Below are 22102 nucleotides of genomic sequence, written 5' to 3'. Positions count from 1 at the left end.
ATCTAAAAATCTAAAACCCTGCTCCCTGCACCAACTCTTCAGCCACGCATTCAACTGCCATCTCCTCCAATTCTTACCATCACTGTCACGTAGCACTGGCAGCAATCCTGAGAACGTCATCATTGAGGTCCTGTTCTTCAGCCTTCTGCCTAATTCCCGAAACTCACACTTCAAGACCTCATCCCTCTTCCTGCCTGTGTCGTTGGTCCCAACATGTATCACGACTTCTGGTTGCTTTCCCTCTCGTATCAGGATGTCGTGCACCCGGTCAGAGACATCCCAGACCCTGGCACCCGGGAGGCAACAAACCATGCGGGTGTCCTTCTCACGTCCACAAAATCTCCTGTCTGCTCCCCTGACTATAGAGTCTCCAATGACGACAGCTCTCCTCTTCTCCGTTCCACCCTTCTGCACCACAGGGTCAGATTCAGCGCCGGAGGCCCTGCCACCGTGGCTCACACCTGGTCGGTCGTCCCCGCCAACAGTATCCAGGACGGTAAACTTATTACTCAGGGGAATGGCTACAGGGGTGCTCTGCACTACCTGTCTGCTCACCTTCGCTTTCCCCCCTCTGACTGTCACCCAACGACCCGCTTCCGACAGCCTAGGTGTGACTACCTCCCTGTAGCTCTCATCTATGACTGCCTCATTCTCCCTTATGAGTCGAAGGTCATCCAGCTGCTGTTCCAGATTCCTTACACGGTCTTCCAGATTGCCCAGCCGTATGCACTTCTGGCAGATGTGATTCTGCAGGAGAGGGGTATTCCCCCAAGACTGCCACATCTCACATGAGAGGCACATCACCGTCTCAGGAGACATTGTGTAAACTAACTGCGAGCTAGCTTGTCCTCCGCCTCTTCTCGTCGAAGCCTCTCGAGTCAAAGCCTCAAAGCTCCACTCCTTCACTGGCCCACTCACGCACTGGCCGCTTTCCATGGGTTATGGGGAGATGGCCGGGAACTGGAGTTGAGGAGGAGAAAAATGGGGTTATCCATGTTTGAATAGCGGAGCAGACTTGATGGGCCAAATGCCTAATTCTGCTCCTGTGTCTTATGGTCTAAATTTGAGTGAAGTTATCCTTTCTGGCCTGGACCCTGATAGTTGAGGGGTAATAACTGTCCCTGAACCTGGTGGTGCGAGTCTAGAGGCTCCTGTACCACCACCTTGATGGCAGCAGCAAGAAGAGAGTGTATCCTGGGTGGTGGGGGTCCTTGATGATGGCTGCTGCTTTCCTGTGACAGGGCTCCGTGTAAATGTGTTCAGTGATGATGTGGGCTTTACTCGAGCTGGTCAAGGCCGTATCCACTATTTTGTGTAGGATTTTTCTGTTTAAGGGCATTAGGGTTTCCATACCAGGCTGTAATGCAGTCAGTCAATATATTCTCCACCACACATCTATAGAAGTTTATCAGAGTTTTAGATGTCATGCCAAATCTTCGCAAACTTCTAAGGAAATGGAGGTGCTGCCATACTTTCTGCGTAATTATACTTGCAGGCTGGGCCAAGGATAGGCACTGTGAAATTCCCCATGAGAATGCCTGCTTGATTCCTGCGGCTGTCCACGGGGAGACTGTACGTTCTCCCCGTGACCACGGGGATTTCCTCGGGCTGCTCCGGTTTCCTCCCGCAGTCCAACGATGTGCCGGTTGGTAGGCTAATCGGTCATTGTGAATTGTCCCGTGATTAGGGTGTTGCTGGGCAGGAAGGGCCCATCGCCAGGTTCAGTGCCTCTCCCATGACTTTGTCACAGTCACAGCAGGGGGGTGGGACAGGAGCTAGCAGGGCGATGGGTTACGGAGGTAGAGGAGCGGGGTGTGGAAATAGTGAGGAGGGAGGTCGAGGTGACAGAGCACTGCAGATGGTGGGTTCTGATAGGGGAGGGAGGGAGCATTGAAACAAACAAACGGAGGTGTTGAGCAGCTGGGAACTGTGAACGGATGGAGTGGGTGCAGAGGGAAGAGGGTTACGGGTGCTGGGCAGGGTTACGGGGGTATCTGGGTGGATTAGGAGGGGAGGGAAAAGGGACCGAGGGGATGGAGAACTTGGGATTGGACATGAAAGGCTGTTCCTCTCACCTGAGCAATGGACAACGGGCATAGCCATGTGGCAATGGGAATTAAAACAGTTCCACTGGCCATGACCGACTGGCACACCCAGCACATTCTGTCACCCACACTTCCACCAGTAAACCCCAGCGACCGCCCTGGGGGCTGGCCCGGCATTTACGAGGAGGGAGAGGTCAGCAGGCAAGGAGACCCAGACCTGATGGTCTCTGATATTGCAGGATGACCACACACACATTTACATTTGCCTTTGGAGAGTTTAAGAGATTGCCTCAGGTTACGGGACTGGACAGAAGAGCAGAGTGGCGTAACACAGGACAGCTCTGTGAGCACAGGGACGACAGAATCTTGCATAAAGAGAAGCTTTCACTGTCAAGGCCTGAATTATTAACTCAACAGTGATGAGTTAATTGTACTGAGTAACCTCAGTGTAATTATTTGATGGTCACTTCAGACTCTGTAATTTTGCTACTATGAAGAGGGTCATGAGGGTCATGAGGGTCATGAGGGTCAGGCCAAGCCTGGTTCCTTTGCACAGAGCTTTCAGTCCAGGCACCCCTCTCCGTCCAACATTCCTCAGGCCACCAACTCAAACTCGACACTTCTCCAGTCAGCGTCCCTCAGTCCCCCTCTCCCACAGTGTGACCCCTCCCTCAGTCCCCCTGTCCCACAGTGTGACCCCTCCCTCAGTCCTCCACTCCCACAGTGTGACCCCTCCCTCAGTCCCCCTGTCCCACAGTGTGACCCCTCCCTCAGTCCTCCACTCCCACAGTGTGACCCCTCCCTCAGTCCCCCTCTCCCACAGTGTGACCCCTCCCTCAGTCCTCCACTCCCACAGTGTGACCCTCCCTCAGTCCCCTCTCCCACAGTGTGACCCCTCCCTCAGTCCCCCTCTCTCACAGTACGACCCCTCCCTCAGTACCACCCCTCCCTCAGTACGACCCATCCCTCAGTGCCACCCCTCCCACAGCATAACCCTCCCTCAGTCCCCCACTCCCACAGTGTGACCCCTCCCTCAGTCCCCCACTCCCACAGTGTGACCCTCCCTCAGTCCCCTCTCCCACAGTGTGACTTCTCCCTCAGTCCCTCTCTCACAGTACGACCCCTCCCTCAGTACCACCCCTCCCACAGTGTGACCCCTCCCTCAGTCCCCCACTCCCAGTGTGACCCTCCCTCAGTCCCCCCTCCCAGTGTGACCCCTCCCTCAGTCCCCCTCTCCCACAGTGTGACCCCTCCCTCAGTCCCCCTCTCTCACAGTACGACCCCTCCCTCAGTACGACCCATCCCTCAGTGCCACCCCTCCCACAGTATGACCCTCCCTCAGTCTCCCTCTCCCACAGTGTGACCCCTCAGTACCGCCCCTCCCACAGTGACCCTCCCTCAGTATCACCCCTCCCACAGTGTGACCCTCCCTTAGTCCCCCTCTCCCACAGTGTGACCCCTCCCTCAGTCCCCCTCTCTCACAGTACGACCTATCCCTCGGCACCACCTCTCCCACAGTGTGACCCTCCCTCGGCACCACCCCTCACACAGTGTGACCCCTCCCTCAGTCCCCTCTCCCAGTGTGACCCTCCCTCAGTACCACCCCTCCCACAGTGTGACCCCTCCCTCAGTCATCTCTCCCACAGTACGACCCCTCCCACAGTGTGACCTCCCTCAGTACCACCTCTCCCACAGTGTGACCCTCCCTCGGTACCACCCCTCCCACAGAGTGACCCTCCCTCAGTTGAGTGTTGTATTCTGTTGCATGTCACACCCTGAGCAATACACCACAGCACATTGATAACACACGTCAACATACACCCAGTGGCCACTTTCTGAGGTCCAGGAGTGGAACCTGGTGCTGACTTCTGCTGCTGTAGCCCAGCCACTTCAAGGTTTGACGTGTTGTGTGTTCAGAGAAGGTCTTCTACTCACCACTGTTGTAACGTGTGGTTATTTGAGTTACTGTCACCTTCCTGTCAGCTTGAACCAGTCTGGCCATTCTCTTCTGACCTCTCTCATTAACAAGGCATTTTCACCCACAGAACTGCCACGGACTGGATTTTCTTTGTTTTTTGCACCATTCTCTCTAAACTCTAGAGACAGTGTGTGAAAATCCCAGCAGATCAGCAGTTTCTAAGATGCACAAACCATCCCATCTTGCACCAACAATCATTCCATGTTCAAAGTCACTTAGATCACATTTCTTCCCCAGTCTGATGTTTGGTCTGAACCTCCTGACCATGTCCTCATGCTTTTATGCATTGATTTGCTCCACATGATTAGCTGTTTAGAATTTTGCATTAACAATCAGGGTACCAGTGAACCTAATGAGAGCATAAGACGTAGGAGCAGAGTTAGGCCATTCGGCCCATCAAGTCCGCTCCACCGTTCAATCATGGCTGATCCTTCTTTTCCCTCCTCAGTCCCCAGCCTTCTCCCCATAACCTTTGATGCCATGTCCCAACAAGAATCTTTCAAGCTCTGCCTTAAATACACCCAACAACCTGGTCTCTGCAGCTGCCTGTGGTTACAAATTCCACAAATTCACCACCCTCTGGCTAAAGAAATTTCTCGGCATCTCTGTTTTAAATGGACACCCCTCTATCTTGAGGCTGTGCCCTCTTTACCTAGCTTCCCCCACCATAGGAAACACCCTTTCCACATCTACTCTGTCCAGGCCTTTCAACATTCGAAAGGTTTCAATAAGATCCCCCCCTCATCCTTGTAAATTCCAGCAAGTACAGACCCAGAGCCACCAAACATTTCTCGTACGATAGCCCTTTCATTCCGGAATTATCCTCATGAATCAACTCTGAACGCTCTCCAATGCCAGCACATCTTTTCTTAGATGAGGAGCCCAAAACTGTTAACAATACTCAAGGTGAGGCCTCACCAGTGCTTTATAAAGCCTCAGCATCACATCCAAGAAGTGGACACCAAAGTAAAATACCCATTTAGCTCATCTACCATCTCCGTGTCCCCCATGATTATTTCTCTGGCCTCATTTTCTAGCGGTCCCACACTCACGTCCCCATCTACATCAATGGAGCTGTAGTGGAGCGTGTACCAAGCTTCAAATTCCTTGGTGTCCACGCTTCCGAGGATCTCACCTGGTCCCTGAACTCCTCCATCCTGATCAAAAAGGCGCAACAGCACCTTTATTTCCTGCGGAGCATCAAGAAAGCTCACCTCTGTCCCAGGATACTGACAGAGTTGTACTGCTGTACCATTGAGAGGATACTCACCAACTGCATCTCAGTGTGGTATGGCAATTGTCCCATATCGGACCGCAAAGCACTCCAGCGGGTGGTGAAAACTGCCCAGCGGATTATCAGCACCCAATTGCCCACCATTGAGAACATCTACCATAAACGCTGCCTGGGCAAGGCGAAATGCATCTCACCCTAACCATGGACTTTTTACTCTCCTCCCACACGGTAGGCACTACAGGAGCCTTTGCTCCCGCACCAGCAGGCACAGGAAGAGCTTCTTCCCCGAGGCTGTGACCCTGCTAAACCTCACATCACAGCGCTAAGCAGTATTGCACCCATATTGTACTGTCTCAGTACTTTTATATTTGTGTGCTGTAGCATTTACTTTTTATTCACAGTACTCTTGTAAATAATACTATTCTTTGCATTTCTGGTTAGATGCTAACCGCATTTCATTGGTTTTGTGTCTGTACTCAGCACAATGACAATAAAGTTGAACCTAATCTAATGTAACTCACTCTCATCTCTTTTTACACACTTGAAAATGCTTTTGCCACCTACTTTGATATTGTTTACTAGCTTGCTTTCATATTTCATCTTTTCCCTCCTAGTCATTCTTTTAGTTGCTCTCTCCAGGTTTTTACAAGCTTACCAATCCTCTGTCTTCCCACTAATTTTTGCTTTGTCGCATGCTCTCTCCTTTGCTTTTACATTGGCTTTGACTTCCCTTGTCAGCCATGGTTGTACTGTTTTGCCATTTGAGTTTTTTTTTGTTTTTGGAATACATTTATCCTGCACCAGCCTCATTTTTCCTAGAAATTCACACCATTGCTGGTCTGCTGTCATCTCTGCCAGCATCTCCTTCCAATTAACTTTGGCCAACTCTTCTCTCATACCACTGTAATTTCCTTTACTTCACTAAAATACTACACCAGACTTTATTTTCTCCTAATCAAGTTTCAAGTTGAACTCAATCATAATGTGATCACTGCCTTCTTACAGTTCTTTTACCTTAAGCTCCCTAATCCCCTCTGGTTCAGTACATAACACCCAATCCAGTGTAGCTGATCCCCTAGTAGGCTCAACGACAAACTGCTCTAAAAAGCCATCTCATAGGCATTCAACAAACCCACTCTTGAGATCCAATACTAACCTGATTTTCCCAATCTACCTGCACGTTAAAATCTCCCATGACTATCATAACATTGCCCTTTTGACACGCCTTTTCTATTTCCCGTTGTAATCTGTGGTCCACATTCCAGTTACTGTTGGGGGGTCTGTATATAACTGCCATCAGGGTCCTTTTACCCTTACAGTTTCTTAACTCAACCCACAAGGATTCAAGATCTTCCGATCCCATGTCACACCTTTCTATTGATTTGATGCCATTCTTTACCAGTAGAGCCACACCACCCTCTCTGCCTACCTTCCTATCCCTCCAATATAATGTGTGTAAGGGTGATATATAGATATATAACCTGTAAATCACTTAATTGCATCTGGTGTATTGTCTGTTATTTGGGTGGGGTGGGGTACCTTACACAGCATCCACACAAACTAATTACCCAGTTTGCCTGGGCCAAGGCTGTTTCCCTGAGGGTGGCCAGGGGGCTACATGTGTAACCTTGGACATTCAGCCCCCAACTACAACCATCCTTCAGCCACGATTCAGTGATGGCCTCAACATCAAACCTGACAATCTGTAATAGTACAACAAGATCATCCACCTTATTTCTTATACTCCATGCACTGAGAATAACAACACTTTTGAGTACTGTATTTGCTACCCTTTTTGATTTTGTTCTTGTAATGCACTGATACTCACCCTGCCGGCTGCAATTTTGTCCTATCATCTGCCTGCCCTTCCTGGCAGTCGGACTGCATGCTATCTTTGCTTTTTTACCATCTGTCCTGTCCTGAATCCCTTCACTCCTGTTCCACTGGAGTGGCCACTGAGTGTATTTGTAATAATTTTCACAAATCTGACCTTAATTAAAGAACACACAGAGTTTTTGAGGTTAATGAAAACAAGACGAAGCCGTGTTCAAGATTCTTTCTCAGCTTGGGCGTAATGGAGGGAGTGAGCTCTTGGTTTTGCTTCTTCATGACTAAAAAGTCCTGACTAATTGAAATGACTAACTTATGGCATTGCAAACCTGGATCAGCCAGGTCCTGCCAACAAGAAGCAGAGATTGACAAATGTATTAAAGAAATGCTTTGCCGGCTAGGCTCCAGATCTTGATTTACAGTGTTCTGCATTTACAATTCTTTTATTGCCTTGACAATCTCTGCAATCTTTATGGGCTTCAGAATTACTAGCGTCAGGCTTGGAGAAAGTTAAGAGGAGTAATTCTGATACTGGGAGGTTTGTTGTTGAAATATTGTCCTTTGAGTGAGGAAGGATTAACTTGGAAGATCTGCTGGTGCCATTGAAGGGAGGTTGAGGTGGAGTTCAGAAAAATCGACAAGTTGGAGTGAGGAGAGAAGACTCTGGCTGGGCCGGGGGAGGGAGAGGGATTGTTCACTGCAGTCTCTTCTTGTAGCTCAGTACCTCTGAGCACACATCCCTGTAGATGTCGAGGGAACTTCCCTTTTCCCAGTTCTCTCCATCTCCAAACTGCTAGGTTAGTGATAAATCTCCACTGATCACTTACAGGGGGATGGAAACCAGTGTGACAGAGCTGAGGATGAGGCAGCAGGTTTACAGGTAGACGATGGGTGTAACATGAACGTAAGGAAGGACAAGCCAATGATTGAGTACAAATGCAGACGGAGCAAAGAGTTAAATTGTACCACAGAGGCAAAATTCATAAGGGCGAGAAAAGCAGGATTGAAGGTCTGTACTTAAATGTGCACAGCATTCAGAACAAGGTGAACTGACTCGTGGCACAATTAGAGATTGGTCAGTGTGGCGTTGTGGGCATCACTGTGTCGGGCTGAAAGAAGCCCATAGTTGGGAGTTTAACATCAAACGATATGCTTTGTATTGAAAGGAAGGGCAGGAAGGCACAGGCAGTGGTGTGGCTCTGCTGGTAAGAGATGGAATTACATCTTTAGAAAAAGGTGACATAGGATCAGAGAATGTTGAATCTTTGTGGGTGGAGTCAAGAAATTGCAAGAGTAAAAAAACCATTGTGGGAATCATATATAGATCTCCAAATAGTAGCCTAGATGTGGGGTTGAGATTGCAAAGGGAGCTGGAAAAGGCATGTAATAAGGGTAATGACAAGATTGTAATTGGGGACTTCAATAAGCAAGGGGATGGGGAAAATCAGTTGTTGTCAGATCGCAAGACAGAGAATTTGTTGAATGCCTATGCGATGGCTTTTTAGAGCAGCTTGTGATTAAGCCTACTCGGGGAAAGGCCATCTTAGATTGGGTGTTGTGTCATAACCCAGACCTTATTAGGGAACTTAATGTAAAGGAACCTATAGGAGGCAGTGATCATAATATGAGTGAATTCATATTGCAATTGGAGAGGGAGAAGCTCAAGTCACAAGTATTGGTATCACAAAAGAATAAAGGGAATTACAGACGCATGGGAGAGGAGCTTGCCCTGGTATATTGGAGGAGAATACTGGCGGGGATGATGGCAGAGCAGAGATGGTTGAAGTTTCTAGAAATAGTTCACAAGGCACAGGATAGATATGTCCCACAGAGGAAGAAGTTCTCAAATGACAGGGATAGGCGCCGTGGCTGACAAGGGAAGTTAAGGACTGCATAAAGCCAAGAAAAGGGCACATAAGGTAGCAAAAGTGAGAAGTTGGATGACTGGGAAGCTTTTAAAATCTAACAAAAGGCAACTAAAAAAGCTATAAGGGAAAAGATGAAATATGAGGGCAGACTAGCCAATAACATAAAGCAGGACACTGAAAGCTTTTCTGTTATATAAAGAGTAAAAGGGAGGTGAGAGTTGATATTGAACCACTGGAAAATGATGCTGGTGAGGTAGTAATGGCAGATGACCTTAATGGGTACTTTGCATCAGTCTTCACTGTGGAAGACACTAACAGTATGCCAGAGGACTGTGAATTTAAAAGAATACATGGGGATCTCATTGAAACCTACCAAATGTTGAAAGGACTAGATAGGTGGATGTGGAGAGGATGTTTCCTATGGTGGGGGTATCCAGAGCTAGAGGGAACAGCCTCAAAACTGAGGGGCAACCTTTTAGCCCAGAGGTAAGGAGGAATTTTTTAGCCAGAAAGTAGTGAATCTGTGGAATGCCATGGGTATATTTAAGGCTGAAGTTGATAGCTTTCTGATCAGTCAGGGCATCAAAGCATGTGGCGAGAAGGCAGGTGTATGGGGTTGAGTGGGTTCCGGGATCAGCCATGATGGAATGGTGAAGCAGACTCGATGGGCTGAATGGCCTATGGTCTTGTGGTTAAATGGGCCATTGAGGAATGATATGATTTGCTCCCAGTGTAACACCATTGTCCATGGACGATGGCTATAGGCAGCTGTAGCTCACACTGTTGAAACACGAAGAGAGTTTCTAGCAGGCAGCTCGGCTTGGCTGTGTGTGATAGGGCTGTGAGCCAGGGGACAACAGATGAGCTGTTACACTTCAATGCCAATTACTCTGGCAGAAGGAATCTGAATCTTTTGTTTGGTGTGAGAGTAGCCAGTATCAAGCGAGTGACAGAGTTAATCAGAAGGCAAGTTTGGTGATGAAGGGTTTATTAGGAGGAGGTGAAAACGGGTGTGGTCCAGAACAGTGAGAGCTCTCGAGATGGTGAGCTCTCTGGCTGCCGAGGGTTCAGCTGTGCTACTGAGAGTAGTTGAGACGGTGTATGTGTGTACACGAGAGTGCAGTTGAGATGCTGTATGGACTGCAGTCAAGACAGCGCACGGAGTGCAGACGTGACACTGAGTGCGGTCGAGACGGTGTGCAGAGTGCGGTCGTGGACGTGGGACTGTGTGTAACCGAGATGGTGCGTGGAGTGCAGTCGTGGGACAGAGTGCGGTCGAGACAGTGCGCGCAGTGCAGCTGAGACAGTGTACGGACTGCGGTTGAGATGGTGCGCGCAGTGCAGTCCAGACGGTGTACAGAGTGCGGTCGTGGAGATGGGACTAAGTGCGGTCGCGGACGTGGGACTGTGTGTAACCCAGATGGCGCGCGGAGTGCAATCGCGGATGTGGGACTGAGTGTAGCTGGTGAGGTGACTCTACGTAGAACTTCCAACCGGAGCACAACATTCCATCTTTGCTTTTTTATTCTTGTCCCCTTGAAATGAATGCTAACCTCGCATTGGCCTTCCTCACCACAGACTCAACCTGCACAAGGACTACCAAGCCCCTTCGCACTTCACATTTTTGAATCTTCTCTCCGTTTATAAATTTTTATATGATTTTTAAGAACAAGACTACAGTTTGTTATACTGTCAAGAAGTGGATATTGAATGAAAGCGAATAAATTTTATTAATCTTGGCAATTTCAAGAAATAATTAGGTGATGAGGATCAATGGACAGATTCACAAGTTCATAAACTCAGAATCTGTTCGGCTTTGAGCGGCCCAACAGAGGGGAGTTTGAACATCTATTTTATTGCTGACATTTTAAATGAGGTTTCATGGAACACTTTATCTAGGTTAGTCAAGTTGATAAGGAAGAACAATTAAGGATAACTCACTAACTATAAATAATGAAACTTTATACCCTTGGGACATGCAATGGTGGATGGTGATTGGGTGACAGAATGGACGTGTTTGAAGTTACAGGAGGGGAGAACACAGAAAATACTTTGACTGTGTGCTGACTGACACTGTTCAGGCAAGAACAACAATTTTTCACAATGAAAATCCACTCTTCCTCTCTCCACAGATGCTGCCCAACTTGCCAAGTACCTCCCGCAAGTTCAGTTTGTTTTCAGATTTCCGACACTCTCAGCTTTCTGCGTTCAGGGGTGCCCCACAGACCAAGGTGACTGGTACAATTATCCGATGAAGATCCTGTGCGGAACACAGACAGGTCTTACTGTGGTGTGCTAATCAGCACATGGTATCTGGGGAAGTGCAGAGGATGGCGACAAGGCTTCGTGGATGCAGAACGTCCTTTTACATGAACGGGGAGAGATTGGAGACCTTGATGTTGCGAGGGATCTCAGGGAGATTTATGTTCTTGACAGCAGAGACGGCGCGTGCTGGAGCTGCAGAGAAGCCAGCCTGTAACAGAAGGAGAAGGGTTGCACTTTAGTGCCACACAGCTAAGAAACCAAACTACCCAAAGAGCCATCATGATCTAGTTGGGCAGAAGGGCCTGCTTCACAGCTCTATGACCAAACAATCCAAGGCAAACGTAGAACACAAGAAATTCACAGCGCATTACAGGCCCTGCAGCCCACAATATTGTGCGATGTAACCTACTCTAGAAACAGCCTAGAATTTCCCTAGCACGTAGCCCTCGATTTTTCTAAGCCCCATGTACCTATCCAAGAGGCTCTTAGCAGACCCTGTTGCATCGGCTCCACCACCATCTTCAGCAGTGCACTCTACGTGCTCATCACTCTCTGTGTGATAAACTTACCCCTGACATCCCCTCGGTTCCTGTTTCCAAGCACCTTAAAACTGTGCCCCCTCATGTTAGCCATTTCAGCTCTGGGAAAAAGCCTCTGACTATCCACACGATCAATGGTTCTCATCATCTTATACACAAGGTGGTAAATAACTGCAGAGAATCGTGGACACAGCACAGCAGATCTGAGAAGCCAGCCTCCCCCCTCTACGGACCCAGTCACTGCTTCTCCCTGCCTCAGTAAAGCAGCCAGTGTAATCACTACCCCACTCATCTGAAGCACTCTCGAGTGCTCACCACCCCACTGGGCAGAAGACTGCTGAAAACCTGTACCATTAGGATTGAGGACAGTGGCACCCCACTGTTGTAAGACCATTGAATGATCCCTGGTACAACATGGACTCCTGACCTCACAATCTATCGTGTTATGGCCTTGCATCTTTTCTGCAACAGCTGCACTTTACCCTGTATTCTGTTATTGTTTTACCTCGTCCTACCCCAGTGCATCGATGTGCCTGAACAGAATGCAGGAGATTCTCACTGTACACAGTACGTCTGAACAGAATGCAGGAGATTCTCACTGTACACAGTAGATCTGAACAGAATGCAGGAGATTCTCACTGTACACAGTACGTCTGAACAGAATGCAGGAGATTCTCACTGTACACAGTACGTCTGAACAGAATGCAGGAGATTCTCACTGTACACAGTACGTCTGAACAGAATGCAGGAGATTCTCACTGTACACAGTACATCTGAACAGAATGCAGGAGATTCTCACTGTACACAGTACGTCTGAACAGAATGCAGGAGATTCTCACTGTACACAGTACGTCTGAACAGAATGCACCAATTCCAATTCATGAACAAATTGAGAAAAGTGAAATAAATGACTGGTTTAAGTAACGGTGACCACAGAACCATCTGCCGGCTGTAAAAACCCACATCGTTTCCTGCGGAGCGTCAGGGAAGTGTCAGCAATATTCTTGGGTCGTCGAGCTCCTTGAATCGAGTGTACAATAAAAGCCAGTCCCACCCACAGCTCGGAGACAATGAGGCAACAGCACTTGGAATTACAAAGCCTGAACCCATCTGCCGTGCGACACGTCCTCCTGCACAGAAGGCTTGCCATAGTGTGCCAGGGTCTGAACCAGCACATGGCGCTCCCCCCTTACCTCCGCCTTCTCCAGTTTGGTCTGCGCCTCCACCTGTGTCACGATCTCATTCATGTTGGTCTCCAGCACCATCCCGCCCATCACCACTTCCTGCAGGATGCAATGAACCTGTGCGGACAAGCAGAGACACGATGAGAAACCAGCGTTCAATGGCGTGCCGACGGCAAACATCAGCAGGCTGCCTTCCGGGAATGCCAAGTGTGAAGGGGAATTTATACGGTCACAGAGAGTCTGGGGCACGGGGGTTGCGGTCCTTACACGGGCAGATGGGTAAAGTTCAGCACAGAGACGAGGGCTGAACGTGCTCAGCTCTGGTCACATTATAGGAAGGATGTGGAGGCTTCAGAGAGGGTGCAGTGGAGATTTATTTTCAGTAATATGGCGTGGAATAGGCCTTTGCAACCAAACGAGCTGAGCCGCCTCACCCAGCAATCCCCCGTTCAACAAACAAGAGGTGTCTTGTGCGGATGCTGGAACACACAAAATGCCAGAGGAACTCAGCAAGTCAGGCAGCGTCTATGGAGAGGAATAAATCCTCAACGTTTTGGGCCCAGACCCTTCGTCAGGACCAGCAGCTGACCTGCTCAGCTCCTCCAGCTCATTGTGTGCATTGCTCCATCTATTTCACCCTAGCCTAACCACAGGACAATTTACAATGAACCTAACCAGTACATCACCCGACTGTGGGAGGAAACCAGAGCGCCCAGAGGAAACCCACAAGCACACGGGACGAACGTACATATTTCCTTATATTCCCGAATGGAATTCCGAAATCCCACACCCCGAGGTGTAATATCACCACAGTACTGAGCGGCCCACTGCCAGGACGCTGACCGGGTCAGAGAACATGTCTAACGACAGCGGGCTGAGTGAGTTAAGGCTTTTCTCTTTGCAGTGCCGGAGGTCGAGAGACTTGATAAAAACGTACAAGATAATAATCAGAATCAGGTTTGTTATCACCGGCATGCGACGTGAAATTTGTTAACTCAGCAGCAGCAGTTCAACGCAATACATAATATAGAAGAAAAAAACCAAAATAATAATAATAATAAATAAATAAGTGAATGAAGTACAGAGACATATATTGAATAGATAAGGGGTATTAACTGAGTGGAGAGCAGAGACATTTTCCCAGGGTGGATAGAGCTAATCTGATGGGTCTAGGCACAGACCCTCCAACTCGTTCTCAGGATTAATTATTTACTATTTATTTATTATTACTATTTTTCACATTTGCACATTTTGTCTTCTTTTGCACACCCATTGTTTGTGATTCTAAATGTAGTTTTTCACTGGATCTGTTGTATTTCTTTGTTCCGCGGTGAATGCCCGCAAGAAAATGAATGTCAGGATAGAGCGTAGTGATGGAAACGTACTTTGATAATACATTTATGCTGAACTTTGAATGGACTGAGAGGCCACAAAGACCATGCCTCAAGGTGAAGACATCCCATCGCACATTGCAGAACGACCTTGGGTATCAGGACGCGAGCGACTATCCGGATAACCCACTGGTCACTGGGAATGTCGCTGGGTAAGGGGACGTGAGCGACTGTCCGGATATCCCATTGGTCACTGGGAATGTCGCTGGGTAAGGGGACATGAGCGACTGTCCGGATATCCCGCTGGTCGCTGGGAATGTCGCTGGGTAAGGGGACGTGAGCAACTCTCCGGATTCTCAAGGTAACTGCAGGTGTGACAATCCTTCAGAAGCCCGACAATATGCAGGACAGTAGTTGCCAGGCAGCCAATCCGCCAGCACTCCCTCCCTCTCTCCCTCATTCCCTCACTCCTCTGCCAGCACACTGCAATTGCAGTCTGTTCCGCCTACAGGACACAGTGCAGCCATTCGTCAGACCCCTCAGACAGCCCAGCACCTCTATCAGCTAGGACAAGAGCAGGAACAGCACACCACCCTGGCTAGAAGATCTATTGTTCTCCCTTCACTGTCACTAAGTGAACTCCCTTCCTCAACAGTATTCTCACAGGACACGGGCAAGATTAGAGTAATATCAAATCTACTGAACTTTGGTTAAATCACACAGCACTGTATCGAAGATACTTATCTGGAGTGTTGCACAAGCAGGGCCCTTAACATTGTCAATGATCCCTCCCATCCGTCCAACAATATCTTTGACCCCACCCCCCACCAGCATCAGGCAGGAGATACCACAGCATCAGGACAAGGACTGTTAGGATGGGAAACAGTTTCACCCCCAGGCCGTGAGACTACTGAACGAACTCCTGCCAACTCCCAGGTCTCATCATTATGTGTCAGTAGGGTTATACTGTTTACTTTTTAGCTTGTACTAGTTATTATTTGTTAATCTATTTGTGACAATATTACTTGGAGCTATGTGTGTTAGGTGCATTGTGTTGAGCACCCTGCTTCGTTTGGCGGTACACGTGTGTACGCTTGATTGACAATGAACCGAAGTTGAACTTGTCACTAAGGTGTGCATCCACTCTCAGGCTCTGCAGTGCTTTGAAAGGGCACCACCCCCCTTCTCAAGGGTGACTAAACGCAGCCTGTGAAGCCGACTGCCCCTGAGTGAATGTAGAAGCAGTCGGTGTTGCCCTCACAACACGCTGGAGGAACTCAGTAGGTCAGGCAGCATCCGTGGAAATGATCAGTCAATGTTTCATCAGGACAAAGGGTTCCAGCCCGAAACGTTGACTGTTCGTTTCTACAGATGCTGCCTGACCTGCTGAGTTCCTCCAGCGCGTTGTGAGTGTTACTTTGACCCCAGCATCTGCAGAGTATTTGCCCTGATTCACACAGCAAAGAGCTATTGTTGTTCATATTGAGTGTGACATAGTTGGGAGTAAAGGTTTAGGGAAGATCAGTGTCATAATTGCCATTAAAACACACTGCAGTTGTAAAGTGATGATTTACAATAAAACAGAAAATATTTTATCACGGTAGCTGACAACAAGACTCCCTGGCAACTCTAACACCAGCCAGACATGAGACTGCACAAAATCTGAATGGAACCAGCTGGGCTTCAGAAGATGCACAGGCCACATCCAGCCCAACCACTCCATGCTGGCATCCCACTAGACACCCTCCACCTCTGCTCTCCATCACCAGTCTCTCTAGTCACCCTCCGGTTCTCATTCAGAGAAGTTTCTTCTGAATTCCACCTCCCTCCTGGTGCCCCTCCTCCTTCCCTTGCTCCCATGGTCCACTCCCCTCTCCTATCAGCTTCCCTCTTCTGCAGCCCTCTGCCTTTCCCACCTATCACCTCCCAGCTTACTTCATCCCTCCTCCCTTCCCCCTCACCTGGTGTCACCTGTCACCTGCCAGCTTGTACTCCTTCCCCTCCCCCCCTTCTTGTTCTGGCTTCTTCCCCCTTCCTTTCCAGTCCTGATGAAGCGTCCCGGCCCGAAAGAGTGACTCTTGGAAGTCAGCAATGCCTGCTGAACCCCTGGTCACCTACCTGTCGGCCTCACAAACCCCTGAACCTCGAAGAGTTCCAATGTAGTTCCTGGCCCTCTGGACTATTCCTCCACCTCTGAATTGAGAGCTTTCACAATCAGTTCACTCGAGCACAAGCTTCTGGCTGACACTCTGCTGCGGAACTGGAGACAAGTCATACTGGGGAGACCACAGATCTCATCTGTGACGTTAAGGTTTGCTTCTCGTAGGAGCAGAAAAATTACTTCCTTGGGACTACTTTGGAAAGCCCCTAGTTACTGCGGACGTTTGGCTAACTCTCATTTTTCGCTTCATTTGGGATCCGATGACTGATTTCTCTGATGAACACCCATCTGATCTTCCGACCATGAGGACTATGTCCCTTTTATAATTGGTTTTGTTGATGTCAATACTCAAAGGCTCACAAATTTACTGTTCTTTCTTACCTCAAAAACAGCTCAAGTAAAGGACTGACGCTGGTTGCTGCCAAATTCTGCTACTGAAACAACTTGCCAGCTTGGTTATAAACAGAAGAAATTCTGCAGGAGCTGGAAATCAGAGCAACACAAAATGCCTGGGAACTCGGCAGGAAGGGCAGCATTCATGCAGGGAAATAAAGTCAATGTTTCTGGCCCAGACTCTTTGTCTAGATTGTTTCCAAAACTGTGAATTAATCAGCCACAACAACATTACCAACGCAGTATTACATGAACATTGCTAATGTACAATCATGACAGAAGACAAGCAAGCTCCACACAGACAGGCCGGTTTATTCAGCTGGGTCTCGTGTCTCACTGTTTCTTCCTGCAGGACATCCCTCCCCCTTCTGTCTTCTCCTGTCATTTCGGATCTCCCCCTCCCACTTTCAAATCTCTTACTAACTCTTCCTTCAGGTAGTCCTGACGAAGGGTCTCGGCCCGAAACATCGACTGTACCGCTTCCTAGAGATGCTGCCTGGCCTGCTGTGTTCACCAGAAACTTTGATGTGTGTTGCTTGAAATTCCAGCATCTGCAGATTTCCTTGTGCTTGCATCGAATAAACACTTGTTTGAAAATTTACATACAATCTGCCCTTGGGACCTGATGATGGAAAATAAATCCTTCAGACGTCCTCCTGACATAAGCCTTCACTCATTAACAATTGCAAGTAAACACCGCCTGCTTGACTCAGTGTGATACACTAGTAGCCACAAACAAAGACAAGACCACCAAGAAACATTTCCATTTTACAAGCAAAGGTTTTCTTTCTGAAACATGACCTGTGTTCCCCCAGACAGAACAGCTGACTGGATAAGAGACACCGTTAGGCCCGGAGACAGGGATTGGTGTCGAAATTCTCGAGAGACCCTGTTAGGCCTGGATCCCTTGGCATTGTCAATGATCCCTCCCATCCGTTCAACAATGTCTCTGGGCACCCCCCCCACCCCACCATCAGACAGGAGGCATTGTAGTGTTAGGACAAGAATTGTTCGGATGGGAAGCAGTTTCTTTCTCCGGGCTGTAAGAATACAGAAGTCCCTGTCACCGCCCAGCACGCTGTGTGTTGTCTGGAGAGTCTCTCACCATCACCTATTCAAAGCACCGAATGGAAATGAATAAACATTCGAAGTTTTGGACCGAGACCCTTCATCAGGTGTTAATAAGACCATAAGATATAGAAGCAGAGGTAGGCCATTCAGCTCATCGAGTCTGTTCTGCCTTCAATCGTGGGCTGATCCAATTCTTCCAGTTATCCCCACCTCCCTGTCTTCTTGTCACAATTCCTCTCACTCCAAAGTCAACAACGCATGATGTAGCCTCTGACTGTGAGCTCACACTGCCCTGAGACTGGATGAGGCCTAGCTGATCCGAGAGGCTCCCATGCTGCACATTGAAATCCATCATACTCTGCCAAAGTGCAGGGTGTGGTTGTTAGTCTGTTAACTTTGTCCAGCCAGATACAATCTGCGACCTTGATCAAACATTTGGCCTCCATTACATGACATATCTGAATGCAGACAAATTTAGCATAATTAACACTAACAAAGAGCAGCAGATTAAAAACATACCTTATCCATGTGGAATATAAGGTCCAGTTCACAGACGTTCTCAAAACATTTGTCCAGCGTCTCCACAAATACCTGAAGAGTGAAGCAAACACTGAGCATCAGACAGACACAGAAACACAACCGGCTTGACTGCGATGGATTACGGAGGACCACGGCCTGTGCTCTTGCACAGAATGTCTCCAGTGAGCTGGACATGTGCAGGACAGACTGCATCAGTTGGAGGAAAGATCATTAACATTCTTGGTTGATAACCTTTCATTCCATCGTTCCTGACCCCCACAGACGAGGCCCAACGACTATTTCCAGCAATGAATCATTTCATTAAATTCTTTAAATTCCTCAGCGATGAGAACCTGTCCTGGGTCCGGTACGTAAGTCATTACAAAGAAAGCATAGCAGCGCCTCGACTTTCTCAGAAGTTTGTGAATATCCAGCATGACATCTAAAACTTGGACAGACTTCTGTAGGTGTGTGGTAGAGAGTACCTGGACCGGCTGCATCACAGCCTGGTATGGAATCACCAATGCCCTTGAATGGAAAATCCTATGAATAGCAGTGGATAGAGCCCAGTCCATCACGGGAAAAACCCTCCCCGCCAATGAGCACATCTACATGGTGTACTGTCACAGGCAACCATCAGGGACCCCACTGCCCAGGGCAAATTCTCTCCTCGCTGCTGCCGTCTGGAAGAAGGCACAGGAGCCTCAGGACCCACATCAGCTGGTTCAGGGACAGTTATTCCCCTCAATCATCAGGCTCTAGAACCAAAGGGGATAACTTCACTTGAACCGTTTCCACAATCTATGAACTCACTTTCTCAATATTTATTGCTTGCTTGTGATTGTCTGTTTATTGATTTAATTATTTTTCTCTTCCTGTTTGTCTTGGCACAGTTTGCTGTCTTTTGTGCAGTCACTGCTTGTTTGTCCCTCCTGTTGGACCAAGGTAGAACATACAGGGTTAATGGTAAGGCACTGAGGAGTGCAGTGGAACACAGGGATCTGGGAATACAGATACAAAATTCCCTAAAAGTGGCGTCACAGGTAGATAGGGTCGTAAAGAGAGCTTTTGGTACATTGGCCTTTATTAATCAAAGTATTGAGTATAAAAGCAGGAATGTTATGATGAGGTTGTATAAGGCATTGGTGAGGCTGAATCTGGAGTATTGTGTTCAGTTTTAGTCACCAAATTACAGGAAGGATATAAATAAGGTTGAAAGAGTGCAGAGAAGGTTTACAAGGATGTCCAGGACTTGAGAAACTCAGTTACAGAGAAAGGTTGAATAGGTTAGGACTTTATTCCCTGGAGCGTAGAAGGAATGAGGGGAGATTTGATAGAGGTATATAAAATTATGATGGGTATAGATAGAGTGAATGCAAGCAGGCTTTTTCCACTGAGGCAAGGGGAGGAAAAAAACAGAGGACATGGGTTAAGGGTGAGGGGGGAAAAGTTTAAAGGTAACATTGGGGGGGCTTCTTCACACAGAGAGTGGTGGGAGTATGGAATGAGCTGCCAGACGAGGTGGTAAATGCGGATTCTTTTTTAACATTTAAGAATAAATTGGACAGATTACATGGATGGGAGGTGTATGGAGGGATATGGTCCGTGTGCAGGTCAGTGGGACTAGGCAGAAAATGGTTCGGCACAGCCAAGAAGGGCCAAAAGGCCTGTTTCTGTGCTGTAGTTTCTATGGTTCTATGGTCCTTTCACTGATTCTAGTGTGTTTCTTGTCAATGAGGGGCATAGACAGGGACAATGCAAGCAGGCTTTTTCTGCTGAGGTTGGTTGGGACTACAACCAGAGGTGAAACGTTTAAGGGGAACACAAAGGGGAGTTTCTTCACCCAGAGGGTAGTGAGAGAGTGGAATGAGCTGCCAGCACAAGTTGTGCATATGAGCTCAATTTCAACATTTAAGAGAAGTTTGGATAGTAGAGGTATGAAGGGCTGAAGGCCCTGTTTGTGTGTTGTACTTCTCCATGAGAATCTCTCAATGGCCACAGTCAGAGCAGGACATGGATGGTGGATGCTGGAAAATGCAGAGGGGATGGGGAGTGGAGAGTTGGGGGAAGGGAAGGGAAGGAGGGGTGGGGAGAGCAGGCTGAGGGGGTGAGGAGCAGAGGGATGGGTAGATACTGGACTTACTACAGTTAACTCTCACCGTAGCCCTCAGATGTGGGTAACATCAGGAAAGAAATGAGGCTCAAGGAGATTTAACACAATAATCCGGAATGCATGACTGCCTGCTACGATTCATCACCGATTCCCCTATTGAAAATCAGACAACTAGATTTTGTTCGAAAGGTGAAGACTGGCTCAGCACCACAAACGGGTGTTCAAAAACCCCCCAAAATCTCAGAACACTTCAGTAGACAAATACCCCTTCACCTTAGAAAGAACGTTGGTCGAAAGGGAAGGTACAGATTAACAGTCATTAATCGTTTCGAGCAAATTTGCTGTGTGTGTAACAGCTAATCACTGCAGATAATCAGCTTCTCCTGTCACTTACAGTCTGTTGCTCATTTACCAGACGTGCTCACTGTCCACAAAGTACAGGGACTGGGGGGGAAAACGGGAGTTTAATCGACAATCAACGTCACAATCATACTTAATCTATCTTTATACTTTATTGTCGCCAAACAATTGGCACTAGAACGTACAATCATCACAGCGATATTTGATTCTGCGCTACCCACTCCCTGGATTATAAATATTAAATATTAAAAATAGTAAAAATTAGTAAATATAAAAATTTAAATTATAAATCATGAATAGAAAATAGAAAAATGGAAAGTAAGGTAGTGCAAAAAAACCCGAGAGGCAGGTCCGGATATTTGGAGGGTACGGCCCAGATCCGGGTCAGGATCCGTTCAGCAGTCTTATCACAGTTGGAAAGAAGCTGTTCCCAAATCTGGTCGTACGAGTCTTCAAGCTCCTGAGCCTTCTCCCGGAGGGAAGAGGGATGAAAAGTGTGTTGGCTGGGTGGGTCGTGTCCTTGATTATGCTGTGTGATGTGCTGCGCTGTGTTCACGATCTTCTGCAGCTTCTTTCGGTCTTGGACAGGACAACTTCCATACCAGGTTGTGATGCACCCCAGAAGAATGCTTCTACGGTGCATCTATAAAAATTAGTAAGGGTTTTAGGGGACAGGCCAAATTTCTTTAGTTTTCTCAGGAAGTAAAGGCGCTGGTGGGCCTTCTTGGCAGTGAACTCTGCTTGGTTGGACCAAGTCAGGTCATTTGGTGATATTGGACCCCAGGAACTTAAAGCTTTTGACCTATTCTACTTGCGCACCACTGATGCAAATTGGGTCGTGCGGTCTGCTACTCCTTCTGAAGTCAACAACCAATTCCTTCGTCTTGCTGACGTTGAAGGACCATGCCACCAGGTTCTTAATTTCCTCTTTGTACTCAAACTCATCATTACTCGAGATACAGCCTACAATTGTTGTGTCATTGGCAAAACTTATATATTGAGTTCGATGGAAAACTTGGCTACACAATCATGGGTGTACAGTGAGTACAGCAGGGGTCTGAGTACACAGCCTTGTGGGCACCGGTGCTCAGAGTGATTGTAGAGGAGAGCTTGTCCCCTGTTTTTACAGCCTGGATCCTACCTGTGAGGAAGTTGAAGATCCAGCTGCAGATCTGAGTGCTAAGGCCCAGGTTCCAGAGTTATGTCACCTA

The 22102-nt window shown here is 48.0% G+C and overlaps 1 protein-coding gene across 2 annotated transcripts in view; it reads right to left on the bottom strand.

The window, feature by feature from the left end:
- Window positions 1–10666: 10666 nt before the first annotated feature.
- LOC140209634 (AP-3 complex subunit sigma-2) overlaps window positions 10667–22102 on the bottom strand; it is a 62843-nt gene continuing 51407 nt past the window's right edge. For both annotated transcript variants that reach the window (XM_072277945.1, XM_072277944.1), the window contains 3 exons: window positions 18419–18490; window positions 12953–13060; window positions 10667–11428 (listed from right to left, as the gene is read on the bottom strand). In XM_072277945.1, coding sequence (XP_072134046.1) covers window positions 11321–11428; window positions 12953–13060; window positions 18419–18490 — 288 coding nt within the window. In that variant the 3' untranslated portion in view covers window positions 10667–11320. The remainder of the gene's footprint in view (window positions 11429–12952; window positions 13061–18418; window positions 18491–22102) is intronic.

Source organism: Mobula birostris, chromosome 14 (genome assembly GCF_030028105.1).
Source record: "Mobula birostris isolate sMobBir1 chromosome 14, sMobBir1.hap1, whole genome shotgun sequence".
Taxonomy (NCBI): domain Eukaryota; kingdom Metazoa; phylum Chordata; class Chondrichthyes; order Myliobatiformes; family Myliobatidae; genus Mobula; species Mobula birostris.
This window is presented reverse-complemented; position numbering and strand designations above follow the sequence as displayed.